The 26,090-nt window shown below is 41.6% G+C and overlaps 1 protein-coding gene and 1 non-coding gene across 3 annotated transcripts in view; one reads left to right on the top strand and one right to left on the bottom strand.

Annotated features, from left to right (window-relative positions):
- SNX7 (sorting nexin 7) overlaps positions 1-25,804 on the top strand; it is a 79,688-nt gene extending 53,884 nt beyond the window's left edge. For both annotated transcript variants that reach the window (XM_007664205.3, XM_029062994.2), the window contains exons 8-9: positions 7,999-8,151; positions 25,391-25,804. In XM_007664205.3, coding sequence (XP_007662395.1) covers positions 7,999-8,151; positions 25,391-25,471 — 234 coding nt within the window. In that variant the 3' untranslated portion in view covers positions 25,472-25,804. The remainder of the gene's footprint in view (positions 1-7,998; positions 8,152-25,390) is intronic.
- Positions 1,524-1,661, bottom strand: LOC114811836. Its single transcript, XR_003759532.1, has one exon. It is a non-coding gene; the product is annotated as a small nucleolar RNA SNORA7 (small nucleolar RNA).
- Positions 25,805-26,090: the final 286 nt, after the last annotated feature.

The following is a 26,090-nucleotide window of genomic DNA, read 5'->3' as shown; positions in this document are numbered from 1 at the left end:
CAGTATTTGTTAAGCACTTTCTCAGTGCCAAGAAGTGTACTAAGCCCTGGGGTGAATCAAGCAATCAGGTTGGAAAGAGTCCCTGTCCAACATGGGTATCACAGTTTCAGTCCCAATTTTCCAGATGAGGTAACTGAGACACAGAGAAGTAAAGTGACTTGCCAAAGGTCACTCTAATCCAGAGCTGGCATTAGAACCCAGTTCCTTCTGACTCCCAGGCCCATGCTGTATCCACTAATCCATGCTGCTTCCCATGCTTCTGTTGCACAGCCATGATGGGAGTAGAATTAGGCTGAAGTGCTTTGTTTTGCTGTCTCCCCCCTTCTAGACTGTGAGCCCGTTGTTGGGTAGGGATTGTCTCCGTTGCCGAATTGTACTTTCCAAGCACTTAGTACAGGGCTCTGCACCCAGTAAGCGCTCAGTAAATACGATTAAATGAATGAATAAATGACTCTACCACTTACCTGTTGTGTGACCCCCGGCACCTCTCTTAGTTTCTCTATGCCTCAGTTACCTCATCTGCATAACTGGAGATTAAATCCCGTTCTCCCTTGTACTTAGGCTGTGGGACCTGATTATCTTCTATCTACCCCCGGGCTTATTACACTGCTTGGGAAATAGTGCTTTATAGTTGCCATTATTATTATCATTGATGATAATGATGATGACAATAAACCAGAGGTAAGTAGGACAGAAGACTTTGTGGCTTTCAAGTAGAGCTGTTTCCATGTCTTGACTGCACTTGTTCACCTACAATTTTTTGCTTCCATTAGAACTTTAATATCATTTTTAGAGGAGTCTTGGTACAGCTGCCAGTATTATTATCATAATAGTTTTTTTTAGAAACAACAGAAGTTAAAGGGTTTGAAAAGATCCAAGAAATCTAGGAGGTAGACTTGGGGGGTGGAGGATAATAAACATTGCAATGATTATAAACATTGAATTGGAGAGCAATAGGGTAAGCACAGAGTATTTTCCATCCTTTGGCATCTCTTCACTTATGCATGACTCATTTTAGACCTTGCCAGGAAGTCTTTCAGTATCTACAAAATTAAGAACAATTAAAATTTGGCTGAAGTACTTCCCTTTCCCCAACTTGGCTGAAAGAAATGTGGACCAATTTCTGAGAGGCAGAGACAAATTAGCTGGGAAGTAGCAGAGGATATACATATATTTATTTGTGTGAGAGAGAGGGCAGTGGTAAGGGGAGAGGGTAAATGTTAAAATTGTACATTATTATAGAGAGTGTAATAATACAAATATATATGAAATGCCACAAGGTATTACTGCACTTACTTGTCTTAAGCCTTCGAGTCGTCTCCGACCCATAGAAACTCCATGGACACATCACATCTCTTGCAGAACACCCCACCTCCATCAGCAATCATTCTGGTAGTGTATCCATAGAGTTTTCTTGGTAAAACTATGGCAGTGGTTTACCATGCCACCTTCCATGGAGTGAACTCAAGTCTCTGCCCTTGACTCTCTCCCATGCCGCTGCTGCCCAGCATGGGTGAGTTTTAACTTGCAGCAGATTGCCTTCCACTTGCTAGCCACAGCCCAAGCTAGGAATGGAATGGGTAGACCTCTACTTGACTCTCCCTCCCGTAGTCAAGACTGGTAGAGGACTGGAAAGTCTCCAGATGCGACCCTGAGAGGGGTGAACACTTACTAAGGGACTACAGTGTACAGAGTGTGTTGGGGAGATACACTGAATAAAATTAATCAATGGTATTTATTGAGTGCTCACTCTATGCAGAGCACTGTACTAAGCTTGGGGAGAGTACAATTCAGCAGAGTTGGTAGGCATGTTCCCTGCTCACAAGGAGCTTACAGTCTAGAAAGGGAGACAGATATAAAATAAATTAGAGATTTTTCCCATACATCAGTAGTGGATGAGCTAAATTATGGCGGGAGTAGTTTTATGTATTTTTGAAATGTGCAAATGCCAACAAGTAGGAGAAAAGAGTACCACTCTGAAATCTGATTGCTTGGAATATTTCTGCTTTTAAAGTTCAGCTATTTCAGAACTGTCTTCTGCCAGAAAAAATCGTACATCCTTTATCCATTTTAAATGTAGCATGTTTTTCCCTCAATTGCATTTCTTATGCAGCTGAACTTACTTTAGTCAAGCAGTGGCAAAGCATGGAAAATTCCGACACAAAAGAGAGTTTTGGGAAGTGTTGAGTGAAGGAAAACATGTTAACCAACTGATACCTCCAGAAGATCATTGATAGAAATGTCATCTTCTCCAAAACAGTTTGCTGTAATAGGGCCAAGTTGAAGTTGTGCCTTCAGGAGTTAGTACAGAAAAGTGTAAGCAGCCAGATTTTTTTCTCTTTCTTAAGTCTAGTTGAACGTATCTCGAAATGAGGAAAATTTCCCTCATAATGCTTTCTTCAGAATGAGGTAATGTAACATTCAAAAGACAGTTTAAATTTTCATTAGTATTTAGCACAGAGTTGAGTGGGATACTTAGGGCACTTTCTAGTCTTTTGATATTTGACTGTTATTTTCTAAGTTCATTCTATTTTCCAAAGCATTGTCGAGTCTGCAATCTAACTAGGATTGCTTTGAAACATTTGAAGATATAAATCACAAAGACAAAAACAGTACACAAAAGCAATAGTTTTCTTAAAACGTAGAAACGTTCAGTGTTTTGAAATTAAAACGTACTTGAGTTTACAAGTCATCAAATTCAAAATTTTCCCAAGTGTTTTGTTATATTGTTTTAAACTGGTAAAATGGTTTTGAGCATTTACTGTGTGCCGGACACTGTACTAAGCAATTGGGAGAGTAGAATACAAGAGTGATGGTAGACATACTCCCTGCCCTCAGGGGGCTTAGGATCTATTGGAAGAAGACAGTTATGAAAATAATTACATAGAGAAGATATGGCAGAGTATAAGGATATGTATATAAGTGCTATGAGCCTGGGGGCAGTGGGGTGAATATCAAAGTGCTTAAGGGAAACAGACTCAAGTGCGCAGTCAGTGCAGAAAGGAGGGTGATAAGCGTTTAACAAATACCATTACCATTATTATTAATTGAGTGGGAAAATGAGACGTTACTCGGAAAGGCCTCTTCAGGGAGATGTGATTTTAGGAGGGTTTTGAAGATGGAGAGAGTGGTGATTTTTTGGCTGTGAAGAAGGAGTTCCAGACCAGAAGGAGGATGTGAGTTGTTCAGCAGTGAAACTGATGAGATCAAGGTACAGGGAGTAGGTTGGCATTAGAGTAAAAAAGTGAGTGGGCTAGGTTGTCATGGGAGATCAATGAGGAAGGTAGGAGGGGACAAGCTGATTGCCTTAAAGGAGTTTCTGTTTGCCGCAGAGGTAGATGAGAAATTATTGGAGGTTTTTGAGGAGTGGTCAAATCAAGACATAAGTTCTTGTACGAGCAGGATGGCAATTTAGATTCATTCATTCAATCGTATTTATTGAGCGCTTACTATATGCAGAGCACTGTAATAAGCGCTTGTGAAGTACGATTCTGCAATAGAGACAATCCCTACCCAACAACAGGCTCGCATGGAGAGGTAGGGGCAGATTCTGAAGATGTCATAAAGCAAGAACTGACAGGTTTTGGTGACTTAGTGTGTGAGTTGAAGGAGAAAGATGAGTCAAGGATAATTCCAGTGTTAATCAATGGTAATTATTCAGCACTTCATGCAGAATACTGTACTGAACACTTAGGAGAATACAGTACATTGGGTAGACATGACCCCTGGCCCCCCATGTAGGACAACCTGATTACCTGCTATCTACCCCAGCGCTTAGAACAGTGCTTGGCACATAGTAAGTACGTAACAAATGCCATTATTATTATTTACAATCAATCATATGTATTTATGGAGTACTTAATGTGTGCAGAGCACTGTACTAAGCTTATGGGAGAGCACAATATAACAGAGTTGGTAGACACGTTCCCTGCCCGCACCGAGCTTAGAGGTAGGTTACAGGCTTGAGAGACATGGAGAGCAGCCTGTAAACTCATTATGGGCAGGGAACGTGTCTGCTAATTCTGATGTACTCTCCCAAGTGCTTAGAACAGTGCTCTGCACATAAAAAGCACTGAATAAATGTCACTGAATGAATAATGGTATTGTTGACAAAGATACGTAAAATGAGAAGAAAAGGTTTGGCAGAAAAAAAGAGGAGTTCAGTTTTAGACTTGTTGAGTCTGACGTTTTGGTGGGACTTCCAAGTAGAGGTAGCTGCTGAAGAGAGGAGGAAATACGAGATTGCAGAGAAAGAGAGGGGTCAGGGCTGGAGGAGTAGATTTGGAAGTCATCTGGGTAGAAATGGTAGTTAAAGCTGTTGGAGTGGGTGAACTCCCCAAGAGAGTCAGAGTTAATAGATAATATACCTACCAAATCCCACTGTTGCTTAACAAATATCATTATTATTATTAGGAGGGAGACCCGGAGGTGCGTCTTGAGAGTCCCCCCCATCTTTAGCCAGATAGGTAGAGGAAGAACAAGAAAAGGACAGTGATCTCTCAGCAACCTTTGACACTGAACCACATCATTCTCCTGGAAACAATGTCTAAACTTGGTTTCTCTGACTCAGTCATATTTACTGAGCACTTTCTGGGTGCAGAGCCGTATACTAAGGGCTTAGCACTGTACTAAGGATCTGAGGTATGAAGAAGGATGTGAGCAAGTGGGTGGAGGCTTGAGAGATGAGAGCAAGACATACTGAATTAGTTAATTTGAAGAAAACAAAGAGGTGGAGTGTAGTGGGAGAAGGGAGTGGTTAAGTAGGATGGAGACTGCTGATTGAGGGTGTTAAAGCCATTGGTCATGGATTTTTGCTTCTTGCAGAGAGGATTGATTAATCTTTGAAAGTTTCTGAGGAGTGAAGAGACACGTGCAGACCAATATTTTAGAAAAATGATCTGGGCATCAGAGGAAATTAGAGACTGGAGGCAGAGAGACCAATGAGGAGGCTGATGCATTAGTCAAGATAAATGCCCGAACCACTGTGATGACTGTTTGGATTTAGATGAAAGAGGTAGATCTTAGAAATGCTGTGGAATAAAAACCGCGAGGTACTACGACAGACTGAGTGTGAAAGTTGAAAGAAGGGAAGGAGTCAAGGATAATGCTAAGGTTGCAGGTTAGAGAGTTTAGATGGGTGGTGGTGTTGGCTGTTATGGAAAGGTTAGGTGGAGGATAAGGTGTGTGAGGGAAGATAATTTAGTTTTAGACATCTAATGAGTTTGAGATGAAAAATATCGAAGTATCTCTAGACCCTTAACCCTCCAAATCACCTGGAAATGGCAGTTGGAGGAGCATGACATAGAACTGAGTTCTAATCTTAACTCCAACACTTGCCTGCTATGTGACTTTAGCCCCCTGTGGGACAAAGACTGTGTCTATCTGATTAACTTGTCTCTGCCCCAGCACTTAGTGCCTGATTTACAGTAAGGGCTTAACAAATACCAAACCCCCACCCTACCCCTGCCAAAAAAACATTGTTTTGATTAATTCCATGTTACTGTAAGGCCCTTATGTGCAGGGATTATGTCACTTCTTAGTTTTGTGAAGAACGAATTGCTCCAAGTATATGCTCAGTAAAAATTAGTACTAATATCACACTTACCCTATGAGTATATTCCCTATCTCACAGAATGCTAAAGCTCAGAGGACCTTGTGAGTTCTCTAGCAGTTGGAATGGAAGGGGAGCGAATGTTAGAGTAGTAGTAGGTTTGGGAGGTTGTGACAGTGTGAACCAAAGATATCTTTTCCAGGAATATTTCTTCTAAGCAATGTCCTGCTGCTGCTATGTTGGCCGTTTTTGATGAGCTATTTTTCTTGTCAAATTAGTCTTGTTAAAACTGTCAATTGTCCTTTTTTCTTTCCCCGGCTTAGTACACCCTGCACGGAGAAGGCGCTTAAAAAATGGCCTTATTAATAATACAGCTAGTAGCAGTCCCCTTTTTACCCGCAAAAGCACAGGTCAAGCATCCAGTCTGATGAATAGCTCCCTATTTTTCCCATCTTACGGGCAAGAATGCAGACAAAGAGTTATGGAGTATGCTGACCATATGCCTGGATTTCAATAAAATAACTAGGAGGCTAATTTTAAATGTGCCTTGATCAGGGGTAGTTAGGTGATGAGAGGCTTGGAGAGTACTAGAAAGGCCTTAATGACTGCCAAGAGCAGAGAAAGAAAATCGGCTTGTGAAATACAGTAGACCCTGAAGGGTTTGGACCAATGCTTTCATCTTTACCATTTCCCGTATACGGACCCTTTTGAACTAAGAGCACCACTCTGCGCTAATGACTTGGTGTGCTGTAGAAGTCAGCTTTAAAATCAAAACCATAGCCAAGCACAGAATAGCCCTCAAGTACCATTTTCATAATTTAGATTTACAACAGCTCTAAGATGTAACTGGTCTCTCAGCATGGAATCAGCATGAAGCCCAGTATTTCTCATACTTTTGTTTGAGGACAAGCTCACTTTTTAAAATGACACTGTATATTCTCGGTATGGAAATTTTCAGATGATAAACAGGATATAGATAGAAATAAAACCCAAAGTAAGGACACTTTTAAATTAAAACACTAAAGAACAATTCATTGATACTTAAAACTATCCAGGATTGGATTCTTTTTCTGAAATCACTACCATTTCAGAAGGTAAAATTCTGAACTCCAGTCCTTAGGCATTAACTGACTTTACACAAATCGTTACACCTATCTGTACTTCTACTATCCACTGATGATGAAAAATACTAGGTTGGGTTTGTGGAGGGAAATAGGTGGGAAGATGGAAGAACCTAAAATGCAGTTGGATATGGCAACATCAAAATTTGTGGGGCAGGAAACCAGACTACTGATATTGATAACATAAATGTTAGTGTGGTCTTCTTTACTCAAGCCTGCAGTTAAGAGTTAATGCCTGGCTGTGGACTGGCTATGCACTTTTAGGGAAAAAAAGTATTTTCTATTAGAAAACAACCTACACTCTCCTCTTCAGACATATATTGTATTTCTTATGTGAAAAATAATGGTTAGCACTATTCACCCAGTAGAGCAGCTATTCCTCCCATTTTGACCAGTTCCTACTTCTTCCCACCCTGGCCTATTTGATATGTTCAGATTCCATGAGGTTTAGTTTAAGAGATATGCACTTAGAAAGACAAGCAATGGAAATTTACATGTAGACATTGGCTAAGCAAATAACTACTGATTGTCTAAATTTTTATGTGGTCTGGAACACCGTCTTAAGAGATAAAAGTAAAGCACGGTCAGAAGATGGTGAAATATTGTTCAAATAGTTCTGTGGAAATCATTCATTTCCACCTAAACCCTTTATATGGAGAAGAATGGGTCATCACTGATGGTTTGATGGTTATGGGGGAATGAGAAGAAAAAAGATAATGACATCAGAGTAAAATGGACTGGAGAGGGGAGAGACTAGAGATGGGAAGATCATCAAGGAGACTTGATGGAGAAGTCAGAATGGCTAATTACAGATGTCTAGAGTAGCCTCGTGGCTGTTTGGAGAAGAATGGACAGATCTAGGAAAAACTGTGGAGGAAGAACTCACAAGATTGGTGACAGACAGAATACGGAGGTGGGAAGAGTCAGTGAACATTTCAAGAATGCATACTTGAAAAAGGTGAATGGCAGTGGTGTCAGTAGTGATGGGAAAGTCGGGAGAAAGGGAGGGTTTGAAAGAGAAGATGAGTTCAGCTTGGGCCATGTTGAGCTTGAAATGCCCTTTGAGACATCCATGGACATGTCCTGGAAACAGAGGAGGAGATAGATCGGGATTAGCGGGGAAGACTGGGGAGTCATTTCCAGAGAGCGCGTAAATTTAAGCCATGGGAGTGAATGAGCTCCCCAAGGGAGGAAATGAAATTTAAGAAGAGAAGGAGACTCGAAACAGAGCCTTGAAGGACCCCCCCATATAGAATCTAAAATGAAAGAAACCACCTATTTGAAATAATTCTGTGATTAAATAAGCATTTTTTGTACTTTTTTCAGCTTTCAGAAGAGATTGGAAAGCTCGAAGATAAAATGGAATGTGCAAATAATGCTCTCAAAGCAGATTGGGACAGATGGAAACAAAACATGCAAAATGATATCAAGGCAGTGTTCACAGATATGGCTGAGAAGAATGTTCACTATTATGAAGAGGTAATTATATACTTCAAAAGTAATGTTTTGAATGTATTTCACTTCTCTGGATTTTGTTTACCATTGATTCCCATCTCCCTGGCCTGGTGGAAAGAGCATGGATTTGGGAGTCAGTGTTCCAATTCTGCCATATGTCGGCTGTGTACCTTGGAGAAGTCACTTTATTTCTCTGCACCTCAGTTTCCTCAGTTGTAAAATGGGATTCAATGCTAATCCCTCCTACTAAGACTTTGAGCCCCATATCAAACAGGACTGGGTTCAACCTTATCAACTTGTATCCACCCCAGCACTTAGAACAGTGCTTGGCACATAGTGTTTAACAAATTGAATTTGGTTGTATTTATTGAGCACTTACTGTGGGCAGAACACGAAGCACTAACACTAACTGTACTAAGCGCTTGGAAAATACAATTCAGCAACAAATAGAGACAATCCCTGTCCACAACAGGCTCACAGGCTAGAAGGAGAGAGACAGGCATCAAAACAAGTAAACAGGAAGCAATAGCATCAGTATAAATTAATAGAATTATAGACATATACAGATCATTAATAAATATAAATAGAATTATAAATGTATACCCATATACACAAGTGCTGTTCGGGGGGTAGAGCAAAGGGAGCGAGTTGGGGCAATGGGGAGGGGGAGCAGAGGAAAAGGGGGGCTTAGTCTGTAATACTAATGAAAATACCTTTCTCGAAGTGGCCTGTTATAGATCAAGCAGATATGAGAAGCCTCTAGTTGCTTGATTATTTGAGTACATAAAAGTGCACACCATTTTTGGTTCTGTGATTTCAGCATCCACACTGTTTCTCAGGAAAGGAATCCAAAATGGGCAGCCCTGATTATTTATGATCTAGAGACCAGAGCACTTAACCGTCACTTAAATAACCACTTAAACAAATTCTCAGTACTGCTGTATGCATGTTTTTATTCAACTGTACATGCAATTATTTGTTTTCATTGCTCCGTAGTTACTTTCATGTTTGTCTCCCCTAATTAGAGTATAAGCTCCTGGTGGATAGGGAAATTATCACTTGCTTCTTTTGTATTTCCCAAGTACTAATTACAGTGCATTCATTCATTCAGTCGTATTTATTGAGCTCTTACTGTGTGCAGAGCACTGTACTAAGCACGTTGATAGTACAATTCAGGGACAAATAGAAACAATCCCTACCCAGTGGGATCACAGTCTAGAAGTGGGGAGACAGACAAAACAAAGCAAGTGGACAGGTATCAATAGCATCAATGTAATTAAATAGAATTATAGATATATACATATTCTTAAATATGTACATATATACACAAGTGCTGGGGGGCTGGGGGGAGAGCAGAGGGTGGGAGTGGGGCGATGGGGAGGGAAGGAGGAGCAGAGGAAAAGGGGGGCTCAGTCTGGGAAGGCCTCCTGGAGGAGGTGAGCTTTCAGTAGGGCTTTGAAGGGGGGAAGTGTGCTAGTTTGGTGGATGTGAGGAGGGAGGACATTCCAGGGCAGGGATAAGATGTGGGCCAGGGGTAGACGGAGGGACAGGTGTGAACGGGGGACAGCGAGGAGGTTAGTGGCGGCAGAGGAGCAGAGTGTGCGGGCTGGGCTGTAGAAGGAGTGAAGGGAGGTGAGGTAGGAAGGGGCAAAGGGATGGAAAGCTTTGAAGCCAAGAGTGAGGAGTTTATGCTTGATTCAAAGGTTGATAGGCAACCACTGGAGATTTTTGAGGAGGAGGGTGACATGCCCAGAGCGTTTCTGTAGAAAGATAATCCAGGCAGCAGAGTAAAGTATAGACTGAAGTGGGGAGAGACAGGAGGTTGGGAGATCAGAAAAGATGCTGATGCAGTAATCCAGTAGGGATATGATGAGTGATTGTACCAACATTGCAGTAGTTTGGGTGGAGAGGAAAGGGCAAATCTTGGTGGTGTCGTGAAGGTGAGACCGGCAGGTTTTGGTGACGGACTGGATATGTGGGGTGAATGAGAGAGCGGAGTCAAAGATGACACCAAGATTGCGGGCTTGTGAGACAGGAAGGATGGTACTGCCGTCCACAGTGACGGGAAGGTCAGGGAGAGGACAGGGTTTGGGAGGGAAGATAAGGCGCTCGGTCTTGGACATGTTGAGTTTTAGACGATAGCAGACATCCAGGTGGAGATTACATCTTCAAGGTGCTCAATAAGAACTGCTAGATTGCTGCTGAACTCAGCCATATCTGGGCAGTGACAAATCAGTGGAACAGGAGAGACTGCACTTTGTGGGTAAAATTAAGATAGTTTCTTAGCCATTTTCATCACGAACTATATGAAGACAGATTTGGGGTTCAAGATAGTGTAAGGAAGGTTGTCTTAGTCATTTTCCTATGAAGATAGAGTATGTAATTTTTTATACAGAAGGTAAATTCCAGGAATGAAAAAAGAGTGGAACTATTTTGGAAAATAGATTAATAGCCATATTTTCAGCCTATGGCAATTACCTCTTCCCTCATCTAACGCTTGCTGAGTTGTTGAAAGGAGAAAGTGACTAAATTGCTCACTCACTTCAGTCAGCTTTGTCCATCAGTTGGAAGTAGTTTAGAGAAAAAAAATTGGGGGATTCAAGAGTATATGCATTCTCAATGTTTTTCACTTAAGAATGTAAACTCAAATATATGGAAGTTTGGGTTGAGTTGGCATCTTTTTTGGTGATTCTTAAATACTTCACGCCTTTCATTTCAAACATCATGTTACTCTCGCCCCTCTTCAAAGCTTTATTGAGAGCACATCTCCTCCAAGAGGATTTCCCTTTCCTCTTCTCCCACTCCCTTCTGCATTACCCTTTCTCCCTTTATTCATCACCCTCCCTCCCCACCCCAGTGCCACAGCACTTATGGACATATCTGTTAATGTATTTATATTAATGTCTATCACCCCCTCTAGACACTAAGCTTATCAGGGTTAGAGTTATGGTCTGTTTGGTTTTACTTTGTACTCTCTGCGGTGCAGTGCTTTGCACACAGTAAGCACTCAATAAATATAATTGAATTAATTTGTCGAATAAATTGGCTTCAAAGCTCTCGGCTCTCCACCACCTTGCCCCCTCCTACCTCACCACCCTTCTTTCTTTCTGCTGCCCACCCTGTACACTCCACTCCTCTGCTGCTCACCTCCTCACTGTCCCCCATTCACGCCTATCCCGCCATGTACCCTTGGCCCACATCCTCCCGCTGTCCTGGAATGCCCTCCCTCCTCACCTCCGCCAAACTCACTCTCTTCCCCTCTTCAAAGCCCTACTGGGAACTCACCTCCTCCAAAAGGCCTTCCCAGACTGAGCCCCCCCTTCCCTCTGCTCCCTTCCAATCCTCCCTACCTTCTGCTCCTCCCCCTTCCCCTCCCCTCAGCACTGTGCTTATTTGTATATATTATTTATTACCCTATTTATTTTGTTAATGAGGTGTAAATCCCCTTGATTGTATTTATCTTGATGATGTTGTCTTGTTTTTGTTTTGTTCTCTTTTGGTCTGCTGTCTGTCTCCCCCGTTTAGACTGTGAGCCCATCATTGGGCAGGGATGGTCTCTATCTGTTGCCGAATTGTACATTCCAAGTGCTTAGTACAGAGCTCTGCACATAGTAACCGCTCAATAAATTCTAATGAATGAATGAATAAGTGATTTTGCTCTCTTACTAGAAATCTTTTATATTATAATGATGGTATTTGTTCAGTGCTTACTGTGTGCCAAGCACTGTTCTAAGCAATGAATATAGGGCAGGCATTTATTAAGATGAACTCCTAATGAGGCTTAACATAGTGCATGGGCCTGGGAGTCAGAAGGTCCCGGGTTCTGATAACGTCTCCATTCCTTGTCTGCTGTGTGATCTTGGGCAAGGCACTTCCCTTCTCTGTGCCTCAGTTCCCTCATCTGTAAAATGGGGATTAAGACAGTGAGTCCCATGTGGGACAGGGACTATTTCTAACCTGATTACCGTCTATCTACCCCAACATTTAGAACAGTGTCTGGTACATAGTAAGCATTTAACAAATACCGTTAAAAAAAACCTCACTGAAACAGGGGTGGTCAAGCCTCGTGAACCTATGAGAGGCAAACCAAATGCATAATTTGGCGGAGAACCAAAGATGTTCCCGGGGAGGAGGTGGTGGGGAGTAGCGGTGAGGACGAGATGGGACTGGGGGCCGCACCCCTCTCTTGCGGGATCCCTGTGCCCAACCAGAAGGGGGGAGCAGTGATTTCTGCGTCGCTCACCACCACCGCCATAAAGCAGGAGTACACAGAACACACAGCCAGAGGAGGGGGACCCCCTGGGTGGCTTCTGACTCATGGTATAGTAAATACAGCGCGGGCCTGGGAGTCAGAAGGTCATAGATTCTGATCCCGGCTCTGCCACTTGTCTGCTGTGTGACCTTGAGCAAGTTACTTCACCTCTCTGGGCCTCAGATACCTCATCCGTAAAAAGGGGATTGAAACTGTGAACTGCGTGTGGGACAGGGACTGTGTCCAACCTGATTTCCTTGTAACCATTCCTGCGTTTAGTAAACACTTAAATACCACAATTATTATTATTAGGATGGCATTCCCCTGCCTTCACATGAGGGGACAGGAGAAGTAAAGCCTCCTAATGGCAGTGTACCTCATAGAGGGAAATGTTGACATTTCTGAGCTGAGGAATGCTACTTGAGGGATACCATAAAATCAATCTATGAGTATTCCTACCACATAATTGTGCATTTTTGAGTTCTCGTGTACTGATGTTTTATTAAGTGGCCTACTTAATTGAAAAGAAATATTTCTACATTTCAGCTGCCTTTGGTCTTCATGCACAGTTTGTAAGAGAGTGCTGGGCTTTCAGCTCTATTTTTTTCCAAATTCCATTTGAATAAAAAATTTTCAAGGCTCAGATTGTTAGAAGCATGAGCATAGGCAATCTGTTATGTATTAAGCTGAAACTACCCTAAAGAAGAAGGGAAGCTAATATTTTCCAATCTCCCCATTTCCTATTAGAGTTTAATCATATAATATCTGATTTTCATCTGCATGCATTCAGATGGAGAGGGGAAAAAAAGCCACTGTTCCCATAGTGATAAGACGCGCTGTAAACATCTGCCCTTGGAATTTCCTACATTGAAAAAGAAGATAGTCATGCTTTAATTACAACTTCAAATTAAAATTTAGAGTGGCGGAAGAAAATGAGTTTCAGGATGTGCGTGAGCTGCTTGAATTAGTCATAACTCTGGATCTACAAAAATGGCTCACCCCACTAGGTTGATTCATATGGCATATCTGGCCTTTGTAATATTTTGTGCTTCGGGTGTGTGTTTTTTAATGCTGAATCTGAGTACAATGATGAATTTTAAATTAGTCATTAAAACGTTCCTCTTCCCCTTGTAATCTACTTGGGTAGAGCTGTATTTCTGAAACCCAGCAATATGTAATATCCCTCAAGTGTTCATGGGTAAAGTTATTGATCATTTTATTTATTTGGTGCCTCCCAGGCTATTTGAGCGTTAAGGTCGGCAAGCCGATGGCAGCGCCATAATGTTCAGAGGGCATTTGGGTAACGGCAGAAAGAATGGTGGATGGGATTCCTCTCCTGGAACTTCACTGCCAGTGGATCAAATATCATTGCACATTGAAAAGTTGGTGGTGGATTTCAAGGAGAACAAATTGCAAACACCGACACACTGGGGAAGCCTGGCTATTGTCAGCCAATGTTCAGCTCTGTTTGCCTCAGCAATTATGTAGTCACCCCTTAGATGCTTCTCCCGAAAAGCATTGTTCAGGGAAATCCTGCTAGCCTCCTGGAATGTATTTTGGTACTCTAGAAGCCTACTCCTAAGTTCTTCCACTCAGCTTTGAGTTTCCATCCTTCTCAAGATTTACCCTCTTGTTACTTTTCATTCCTCTTGCTCAGGACCACTTTAGGGTTTTGAAGAGCACTGGGTAAGACTCCCCCCCCCCCCGAAAGCTTGTTCTCTCCTGGACTGAGTCCTCATTTCCCATACTTCCCCTGTCTTTTGGGTTGCCCTTGCCCTTGGGTTTGTACCCTTAAAGCACTTGAAATCACCTCACTCTCAGCCCCTAGCATTTTAATACATATTTGTAATTCATTTTCATGTCTGTCTCCCCTCTAAGAGGAGAATTGGGTGATTAATGGAGCAGGGATTGTAGTATCCAGTTCTGCTTCCTATAGTGTATTCCCAAAACTTGCACAACAATGGCTGAGAAATACCGACTTTTATAAACACTTCTCTGGGCCTGCAGTTTTGGTTTAAGAAATATTTGGGGATATACCTAACTGCCCTTGTAGACATTCTATATCACGAGATACATCCCAAGTCAATGTAGTGTTTTTAAACATTTTATATTTTTAACCACAATTAGAACACCAAACCCACTGACCAGGATTTAACCTTGTCCTGTGAACATTTGAAACCAGAAAGACAGTTCATCCGTTTCCAACTGAATTTAGCAATTTGTTTTTTGGGATAGAAAAGACTGGTCCATCTGCATGATGCCTTTATTTGGATTGGTATACATTTTCCCCAAAACCTTGAATGACAAAGATTACTATTTTTACCTTTAAATTTGGAAAATATGTCCCACTTTTGTCTGATTTAATGGCTCAGTGGAAAGTGCACAGGCTTCGGAGTCAGAGGTCATGGGTTCGAATCCTGGCTCTGCCACTTGTCAGCTGTGTGACTGTGGGTAAGTCACTTCACTTCTCTGTGCCTCAGTTCCCTCACCTGTAAAATGGGGATGAAGACTGTGAGCCTCAAGTGGGACAACCTGATTACCCTGTATCTCCCCTAGCGCTTAGAACAGTGCTCTGCACATAGTAAGCACTTAACAAATAGCAACATTATTATTACAACTATAAGGTCAATTTTCATTCAAAAACTAAATAATTTGAAATGAAAAGTAGAGATCACACCTGTGTATGCCTTTTACTTGCCATTTGATTAAAATCTTGGGTCACAGAAAGGGAATACACTTTTTTCCCCAAACAATTATCATTAATCTTAAAACACAGACTAGATACGTTCAGATTTTCATGGGCAAATATTCCACCAATTCATATAGTTCAATGGAAATAGTATAAAAATTTGAACAATGTCATGTTACTTATTCCCCACGCTTCAAATAGTGTCATTAAAGATCCATTAATATAATTAAGTGAAGCCAGAGCAGTAATTAATAGTGTTGAGACACCTTAAAAAATAAATATTCATAACTGAGATTTCAGGAAATGGGTATTTAGCTATTGTAAGCTCATGGTGCAGGGAACGTATCTACCAACTCTGTTATATCCTCCCAAGCGCTTAGTACAGTGCTCTGCACGTAATAAGCATTTGATCAATATGATCGATTGACTTATTTCTACAAGAAAATACTATACGATAAACAGGTAAAAATAATCCTTAACTTTTCTGACTGTTGTTTCTATGGAGGACGAATGGGTGGCTGGTTGTTTTTCTCTTGGAAAGGGAGATGGGTGAAAATTAATTAGAAATTATCCAAAAGTATAATTCTGCTCCTTCTTGAAACCCAAATTCCTCAGTCTTTCCTAGAATTCTTCCTACCAAACTGCCATTTTATTATATGAGGAAATGCATATCCGCTGTATGAAGATCCAAATGATGAAAACATCTTACTAGACTGTAAGCTCGCTGTGGACAGGAAAATGTGTGTTGTTGTGTTGTACTTTCCCAAGTGCTTACTCTCTGCAAAGAGTAAAGGCTCAATAAATATGAATGTTTGATTTAATGAGCCTAGATGAGTCATGGGGAAGTGAACATTCTGCCACATCCCTATTTGAAAGCGATAAAACCATGAGATCAATTTTCATTCAGAAAGTAAACAATTTGACATTAAAAGAAGGGCCCTCACCCATGAAAAGCCCTGGAAATGGCTGAGAATGTAGTGAAGCAACATTTTTCAGGGGCAAGTGAATTCCTTGCCCCTCATGAAGGAATTTCACATGCTGGTTTATCTTGGCGTACGTTATCTCATAACCTCTGAATATTGTGGAGAGGACATCATAAGACTGCAAAAATGGAAAGGTTCCATTTTGGATAATTGCATGATTAAAAATAATAATTGTAATAATTGAGGTATTAAAGTGCTTATATGCCAAGCACTATTCATTCAGTCGTGCACTTATTGTGTGTACAGCACTGTACTGAGGGCCTGGTAGAGCACAATACAACAATAACAGGCACATTCCCTCCCACTGTGAGCTTAAGTCTAGAGGATGCTAAGCGCTGGAGTAGACACAAGATAATCAATGTTGGTATTTGTTAAGCGCTTACCATGTGCAGAGCACTGTTCTAAGTATGGGGGTAGATACAGGGTAATCAGTTTGTCCCACATGAGGCTCACAGTCTTCATTCCCAGATGAGGGAACTGAGTCACAGAGAAGTAAAGTGACTTGCCCACAGTCACACAGCTGACAGATGGCAGACTGGGATTAGAACCCGTGACGTCAGGCTCCCAAGCTCGGGCTCTTTCCACTGAGCCACGCTGCTTCTGTAATCAGGCGATAGGTACACAGTCCCTGTCCCAGAGGGTAACAGAAATCCCATGGCTGGTAGTGTGCCCTAGGGTTTGTCATTTCTTTTTTCAATTCCCAACTGGACAAGAGTTTGTGATCCTTTTAATAGTTAACAAGCTCTCATTCCCTGAGGCTGGGAATGGGAAAGAATAAGTAAGACTATTGACCACGAGGTGGCGTTTAGGGCCGCGAAGCACCACATGCAAACCTACTTGTGTCTCCTTGGTGCAGTTTGGGGTCAAGTGTTTTCACCCCATAAAAGCCAAGCCTTTCTTACAGTCAGGCTACAAAGAGAAACTCTTAGTTTTTTTATAGCTAAAGGTACCCAAATCACTGCTCAACTTCAGCCATTTTCCATGCTTCCGGTCTGAGGGAGACAGACACAATTTTGGACAGATGGCACACTCAGGAGGGATGACAAGGATAAAACAGGTCGTCGGATGAATGTGTCTGGATGAAATTGCCGATTAAGTGGATACGTCTCTACGCAAACGCTCAGGATAGGATTAAGGATTATGTACAAAGTGGATCTTTTAAGTTAAGAACCTAAAACGATAAAAAAAAGGCAAAGAATACGTGGAAGAAAAATGTGATTGTTGCCCTAAATATTCAAGGTACTCCTGTCATTTCTTAATGGGGGTTTTATTTAATGGTGGAATTAATGTAGTGTTCCGGTGTCCAATTCATTAAGAAGAATCAGTTTCCCTTGGCTTCCTTGGTGACCGAGCGGTGACCCAGAATTGTTTCCTGTCAATGTCAAAGGATATTGAAATATGGGAAAACGATGATCTCAGTACAGTAAAGCTCTTGGTCTTGCCATTTGACAGTGTGACTCATGCTTTGTTGACTTTCAAATTTGGAGAATTAAATAATTGAGGTAATTTTTAAAAAGCAAACTTTCAGCAATTTTTGTCATTATGATCGTGCAACAGAGCAATCACAATACGAAGTACACATTCATCATTTGCTAATTGTGCTGTTTTATCATGAGGCTTTTCCCCCAACTAATGGCCTTTACTGGGAAGGTCTGAAAGTTAAACTTCTTTTAACATTTCCCTAGGTTCTAGGGGCTGATCATTTCCTAGGAACAGTTATCATTTTCTATTAAGCAAATGAGGAAGAACAAATTAAAGTAATCCAAGAATATTTAACAAATTTATAAAATCCCTGGTTCATGTCTTGCACCAAAAGAAGAAAGAGACTGCGTCACAGAGACATGGTTTTACATTGTTTTAGCTCATTTCAAAGTATTCCATTTTTAGGAAAGTAATTGTGATTGTTTTTTATGAAAAACTATGAAGCGTTTCCCATCACCGTAAACAGCACAACTATCCCCCTTTCCTCACAAGCCTGTAACCTTGGTGTTTTCTTTGACTCATATCTTTCATTCAACTCATATATTCAATCTGTCACTAAGTGCTATCAGTTCTACTTTCACAACATCACTAAAATCTTCCCTTTCCTCTCCATCCAAACGGTTACTGTCGGTCCAATCACTTATCCCATTCCTCCTAGACTACTGTCTCTCCCCTATTTACTTCACTCTGCTGCTATCATTTTATTTAAAAAAAAACCCTCATTCCGCTCCTCAAGAACCTCCAGTGGTTGCCCATCCACCTAAGCATCAAACAGAAACTCCTTACCGTTGACTTTAAAGCACTCAATCACCTTACCCTCTCCTATTTTACCTCACTGATTCACTGCAGTAACCCAACATGCTCACTTTGCTCCTCTAATCCCAACCTACTCACTTCGTTCATTCATCCAGTCGTATTTATTGAGCCTTGCTCTATGCAGAGCACTGTACTAAGTGCTTGGGAGAGTACAATATGTCAAACTATGTATTCCCTGCCCACAATAAGCTCACAGTCTAGCGGGGTACACAGACACCAATACAAATAAATTATAGATATGTACATAAGTCCTGTGGTACTGGGAGGGTTGATGAATAAAGGGAGCAAGTCAGACTGACACAGGAGGTAGTGGGAGAAGAGGAAAAGGGGGGCTTAGGGAAGGCCTCTTGGAGGGGATGTGCCTTCAATAAGGCTTTGAAGGTGGGGAGAGTAATTTTCTGTCAGATTTGAGAAGGGAGGATGTTCCAGGCCAGAGGCAGATTGTGGGCGAGGGGTCAGTGGCAAGTTAGGATGAGATCGAAGTACTGTGAGAAGGTTAGAATTAGAGGAGTGAAGCATGAGGGCTAGGTTGTAATTGGAGAGTAGCAAGGTGACATAGAAGGGGACAAGGTGATGCTTTAGAGTCAATGGTGAGTTTTTTTTGTGATGCAGAGGTGGATGGGCAACCTCTGGAGTTAATTGAGGAGTGGAGAAACATGTCCTGAGCACTTCTGTAGAAAAGTGATCTGGGCAGCAGCGTTCAGAAGTATGGACTGGTGTTGGGAGAGACAGGAGGCTGGCAGGTCAGCAAGGAGGCTGATAGAGTAATTAAGGCGGGAGAAGGTAAGTGATTGTATTGAGGTGGTAGCGGTTTGGATAGAGAGGAAGGGGAAGATTTCAGTGGATATGAAGGTAGAATCGACAGGATTTAATGATGGATTGAATGCGTGGGTTAAATGGGAGGAGTCAAGGATAATGCCATGGTTCCAGGCTTGTGAGAAGGAAGAAGGGTGGTTCCATCTCCAGGGATGGGAAAGTCAGGGGAAGGACAGGATTTGGGTGAGAAGACAAGGAATTTGAGAAACCTGGTGTGGATAATTCAGTCAAGGAGTTTGGAGGAGAGCAGTAGGAGGGAGACGGGGTGATAACTGGAGGGAGCAGTGGGGTCCAGGGAGGGTTTTTTTAGGATAGGGGAGACATGGGCATGTACCTCGTTCTCATCTATCTCAGTGTCAACCCCTCACCCACTTCCTACCTCCAGCCTGAATCTCCTTACCCTTTCAAATGAGAAAATCACTCTTTCCACCTTCAAAGCCTTACTGAAATCACATCTCTTCCTAGAGGTCTTCTCATTTCCCCTTCTTCCACTCCCCTGTTCCACTTTTGCACTTGGATTTGTACCCCTGATATTCAACCCTCCTTCAGCCCCACACTCCTTATGGACATATCCATAATTGATTTTTATGTCTGTCTCCCCCTCTAGATTATAAGTTCCTTGTGAGCAAGTAACATATCTACCAACTCTGTTGTACTCTCCCAAGCCCGTAATACAATGCTCTGCACACAGTAAGCACTCAGTGAATTCATTGGTTACATTTAAATTTTTGTATGGCTAATTTGACTTAAAGGATAACCTGGAATTTAGTTCCTCTTGACTATTTTCTTCTCCGATTTGATGACATCTGAGCAGCTCTATTTTAACATTCCTTTCTCTATGAAAGGATCAAGGGGATTAGGAACAGTGTTGATTTTTTGTTTCTCGTTGAACAGTTTCTAACAGTTACATAGAAGTTTGGACATCAGTACTTATTAATCTTGAATAACCTTTTTTTTTTTCAAACAGCTGCGTACATATGTGTATTCATTTAGTTGGATTTAAAAAAAAAAAATTGAGAAAGTACCATTTCCATACTCTTATGTTCTAATTACCATAACAGTAATTTGCTAATGATTCCTTATTAAATTAAGAACAATTTCATCCTAAAAGATTTGCTGTTTACCATCCTGTTCATTGGTACAAAGTTGTCTTGAGTCAATACTGGAAGCCAACAGAATCTTGGGATAACTTTTTGTTTTGGTTTGGTTTTTTTATGGTATTCGTCAACCTCTTACTATGTGCCAGGCACCGTACTAAGCGCTGGGGTAGCTAATCAGGCTGGACACAGTCCATGTCCCACATCAGGCTTACAGTCTCCCCATTTTACAGATGAGGTAACTGAGGCACAGAAAAGTTAAATCACTTGCCCAATATCACATAGCAGACAAGTGAAGGAGCCAGGATTAGAATCCAGGTCCTTCTGACTCCTAGGACAGTGCCCTATCTACTAGGCCATGCAGCTTCATCTTGTGACATTGTGAACAGTGATCTTTTATGCTTTACTGAAGTAGAAAAGAGTAGACAAGTCATTATGTACTTATAAGTAGATTGTTTCCTTGTCTAATGTGTTGTTTATTCTTTTTTCAGAGTAAAGTCTAAGATTGTAAAATTGATTTTATTGCTTCTGCTGGTTACTGACTTTCACCTCACCCTCTATAAATTCCGACTTCATCACGGTCTCTGTTTCCAGGCAATATTGATGAATATTAAGTGTAATTTTAAATGTTTTGGTTGTCCTTAAACTGTGGTGGTTTAAGCAGAGCTTACTTGAAAAATATTTTTAACTCAAGGCTGTTGTCTTTGGGGCAATTTGGATTATTTATCAGACATGATTTCTAATAAATGGGACATTCTGTCCAGAGTTCAATATTTAACTTATGATTTGTCCATTGAAAAAGTGAGGAATAATTAAAGTGGGTTGGCCCTTAGGTTAAAAAATAATACAATGTTAAATGTTTGTATGTTTGAATATTTGCATATGGTGTGCATTGCCATCAACAATGGTGGAATCAATCGATGGTATTCATTGAGCACTTACTATGTGCAGAGCATTGTACATACTCACTTGGGAGAGTTGGTAGACACATTCCCTGCCTGAAGCAAGCATACAGTCTAGAGGAGGAGACTCACATTAATATAAATAATAATTTATTGCTAGGTAATGTGTTGTGGGTCTGAGGGTGAGGTAAATACCAAATCCCCAGTGGTCACAGATTCAAGTGCATCAACGATGCAGAAAGGAGAGGGAGTTGGGGAAAAGAGGGCTTAATCGTAAAAGTCCTCTTGAAGAGATGTAACCTTAATAATGCTTTGAAAGTGGTGAGAGTGCAGCCTAGCATAAATATAGAGGAGGGAGTTCCAGGCCAGAGGGTGGAAGAGCAAAAGGGGTTGGAGGCAAGATAGATATGATTGAGGCCCAGTGAGCAAGTTGGTGCTAGAGGAGCAAAGTCTGTGGACTGGGCTGTAGTAGGATAAGCAAAGTAAGGGAAGAGGCGAGCTTATTGAGTGCTTTAAAGACAAGGGTCAGGAGTTTTTGTTCTATGCGGCGGTAGATGGACAAACAATGGACGTTGTTAAGGAGTGGGGAAACGTATTGAATGATTACCTGTGGTAACTGGTGCCTCACCCCTGCCACCGAGAGCCCCTGCTCCCAGCATGCTCCCTGCCCACTGGGCTGGGAGTAGAAGCCGCTCCCGTACACTCGGACTTTTCCATCCCTGATAAACTTTGAACCTATTTTATACATTTGTTTATGTTCTGTTTTAATTCGTGGTGATCTGTGATCCAATCCCTTCTCCCTACTTTTTGATTGTGGGCACTCTGAGAGGCAGTGACTCTAATTCCCACCTGTGTATTTTCTCCCAGCACTTAGTACAGTAAGCGCTTAATGAGTGCTGATTGAATGCATTAAAGTTGATGGTGAGGAGTTTCTGTTTGCCTCTTGACTGTAAGCTTGTTGTGGGCAGGATATGGGTCTACCAACTCTGTTATATTGTAATAGTAATAATTGTGGTATTTGTTAATCACTTACTATGTGCCAGGCACTGTACTAAGCGCTGGGGGGGCATATAAGCAAATCAGGTTGGACATAGTCCCTGTCCTTTGTGGGGCTCACAGTGTCAATCCCATTTTACAGATGAGGTAACTGAGGCCCAGAGAAGTGAAGTGACTTGCCCAGGTCACACAGCAGAAAAGTGTCAGAGCCAGGATTAGAACCCATAACCTTCTGGGTCCCAGGCCTTTGCTCTATTCACTAAACCATGCTACTCTCCCAAGTACAGAGTTCTACATACAGTAAGCACTCAATGAATACAATTGATTGATTAATTACAGAGGCAATTGGACAACTACTGGACATTCTTGAGGAGTGGGGAGACCTGGACTGAATGTTTTTCAGAAAAATAATCAGTTGTCTTATGGGTATGATAACTTTGAGATGTCAGTGGAACATATGAGTAATAATGATAATTGTAGTACTTGTTAAGTGCTTACCATGTGTCAAACTCTGTACTAAATGCTGAGGTAGATACACGATACTCAGGTCTTACATGGGGTTCACAGTCTAAGTGGCAGACAGAATCAACATTTTGCAGATGAAGGAACTGAGGCACAGAGAAGTTAAGTTCACTTGCCCAAGGTCACACAGCAGACAACTGATGGATTAGAAGTAGAAGGATTAGAACACAGGTCTTGTGGCTCTTAGCCTGCGCTCTTTCCACTAGGCAACACTGCTTCTCTAGAGATGTAGAGATGTACTGAGGGCAGGAGGAAGTATGAATGTGCACAGCAGAGGGATTAGGGCCGCAGTGATAGATTTGGGAATCATCCACATAGAGATGGTAGTTGAAGTCCTGGGAGTGAATGAGGTCTCCAATGCAATGTGTATTGATAGAGAATAGGAGACCTAGAACTGAACCTTGGGGGACTCCTGCAGTTAGAGGGTGGGAGGCTGAAGAGCATAGGGAGGAGACTGAGAATGAACATCCAGAGACATAAGAGAAGAAAGAGGAGAGGGCAGTGTCAGTGAAGCTAGGGATAGAAAATGTTTTAGGAAAAAAGGCTAATTCACAGTGACAAGACTGGAGAGAGATTTAGGAGGATTAGGTTGAAGTGGAGGTCATTGGATTTAACAAGAAGGGGTCTCTGTTGACCTGAAAGAGATCAGTTTCCATGAAGTAAAAGGGAGAAAGCCGGATGGCTAGGGGTCAAGGAGAGGAAATGGAGGCAATAGATATATTTGTTCGTTCGGGGAGTTTGGAGAGGAATGGTAGATGGAAGATGGAGTGATAACTGGACAGTGCGATGGGGTCAAAGAAGAGGGGTTTTTTTAATTCATGCATTCAATAGTATTTATTGAGAGCTTACTGTGTGCAGATCACTGTACTAAGCTCTTTTTAAGATAGAGGATACATAGGCATGTTTGAAAATAGGGGGATACTAAACAATTGAAATAAGTGATTGAAGATTGTGATAGAGGGAGAGCAATTGCTTTGATATAGTGTGAAGGGATGGGGCTGAAGGTGCAGATGGAAAGAAATTTTGAGAAGAGATGGGAGATCGCCCTATAGATACTGCTGGGAAAGACGGGAGAGTCAAAGAGTGGGCCAGAAGAGGATGGGATTGGAGCCGAGCAGGGGCGATTTCTGGGAGATCACACCTGATGGTTTCAATTTGATCAATGCCTAGTTAGCTAGGTCATTACGGACAAGAGATGGGGGAACCTGGGAAATAGGGCTTAAGGAGGAAGTTAAAAGTCTGAAATAGCTGGTGTGGGCAATGGGCTTGGGAGCCAATAAGGATAGAGAGGTATTGTTGTCAGTGGAGGAGAAGGCAGAGTTAAAGCAGTTGAGAATGTTTGAGGTGGACGAGGTCTGGATTTACACCATTATCACTCTGCAACTCGAGCACATGAGCGGAGGAGGCAAACTTTGGAAGTGATCCAGGGTTGTGGATTGGTAGTACCAGATTGATGGAGGAATATAGGGGATCGAAGGAGTTAAGCGGAGAGAACATTATTGAGGGTGTGGATTTGTGCATAACGGGATGGTAGGTTGGATATGGTGACCAAGTAGGGCATGATGACTGTGGAAAATTGGAGGGGGTAGAAATCTGGGGGGGGAGGTGCAGGACAGATTTGCAGATGGGAAATGTGGAAGAGAAGGCAGGTGAGGAGGCCATGAACAGTGAGCTGGGGGAGAGGATGGCCTGAGGGATGATGGGGATGAGGGGCAATGTTGGAAAAGAAGGATAGGGATTAGTTGATTAGAGGGAGTGGATTGAGGGACAAGTATATGTATTTACCTTTCATTTCTATTTCAAAAACAAATAGTTGAAAATGACAGGTAGTGATAACTGTTTGCTTCTTTGTTCAAGTTATGTAAGATTGGTAGGAACAGCAGACAAACGGAAATATTGTTTCACCTAATAGTTTATCACAGGAAATTATCCAGGCAGAATCTTAATCAGTATGAGAAATGTTTAGCAAAATTTATGAACTGGAGGTCTAATATGAAAGATAAGTTTGAGAGATACATGATACTGGAAAGTTCAGTCAAACTCTAAACAGATTCAAGAACAGTGGGTACACGATAGGATTTTAGTGGGAAGTGTTAGGGGTGTTAAAGATACTGACTCTCAAACAGTTCCTAAAAGCATCCTTCAGTGCTATTAGAATATGGCTGAATAAACCGTTGCCCAAACATGGCATGATATTATTAATTTCTTTTGACTTTGCCATCCTCTAAAACACCACTGAAACTAGAATTTATCTGGCATTACCTTCCTTCTTCATACCTGGCAAACTGCACCTCTCCTCACTTTGTAAGCCCTTTGAAATTTAATCTCTTCAGGGAAGCTAGCCCCACAGATTTATCCTATCCTCAGATTTCATCCCTCTCAGTTACCACCCCAGCACTTTCAAATTTCCAGCTACCCGTTGGACACTTTGATACATAACCTAATATTAGAACCTCATTCATCTAAATATCTGCTTTCCTCCTTCCTACCTGTAAATTATTTTAGTGTCTGTCTTTCCCACTAAATTGTAATCTCGAGAGTAAGGATGCTGTTTGCTAACACTATTATACTCTCCCAAGTGGATAGTACACTGCTCTGCATACTGTAGGGGCTCAATAAATACCATTAGTTGACCACTACACCAGTCCATTTCAAAGAACTAATACTGCCTTAACCATGTGGGTGTGTTTTGCTTTTGTTTTCCTAAGTGCCTTGCTATATGGGAGTCCTTCCTTGCATCCCAAACAACCGACCTTCACTTAGAAGAAGCCTCTGAAGATAAACCTTGACCTTCCATGAAATATCTTGACTACTGGATGGTTCCTACCAACCAAAGAGAGGTGCTCACTTTATGAAATCAGCTGCATTCTTGTATGTACTCTGTGGAAAATCAATGACTTCTGGAAAGCCAACCATTTGAAGACTCAGGTATTCCAGGGTCCTGACCTCCATTTCAATCGCGGTATAACATTGCTTATTTTTACATTCCTTCTTCCTACATTTTTTTCTGCAAATATTGACCTTATAGCAATTGTTTTGTTCACTATTCTGTAATTGGGATATAAAATATTTTAAATATGATGTAAAGGCTTCATTTTAATAAAATGTTTAATAAAAGCAAATGCAGTGTGTTAGATTTTGCTCTCTTCCCCTTAACACCCACTTCTGTGACAGACTGGGTCTGCAGTATTTATTGTGTCTAGGAAAACCATATGTGGTTGATTGAAAGATCTCTTTAAAACGTGGGCAAATATTTAGGCTATTACCTAAAATCCATGCTGTTTTTCTATTCTTTATGCAGTCTCTCTTACAGAGATCACCATTTCTTGGCAACTCCAGAGGATTATGCAGCAGCTCAGCTCTCCTGAAATGACCCTAACTCAAGAGCATGAGCACAAATACCTACTT

Source organism: Ornithorhynchus anatinus, chromosome 4, assembly GCF_004115215.2.
Source record: "Ornithorhynchus anatinus isolate Pmale09 chromosome 4, mOrnAna1.pri.v4, whole genome shotgun sequence".
Taxonomy (NCBI): Eukaryota; Metazoa; Chordata; class Mammalia; order Monotremata; family Ornithorhynchidae; genus Ornithorhynchus; species Ornithorhynchus anatinus.
The sequence above is the reverse complement of the archived record's forward strand: the minus strand, read 5'-3'. Positions and strand labels throughout refer to the sequence as shown.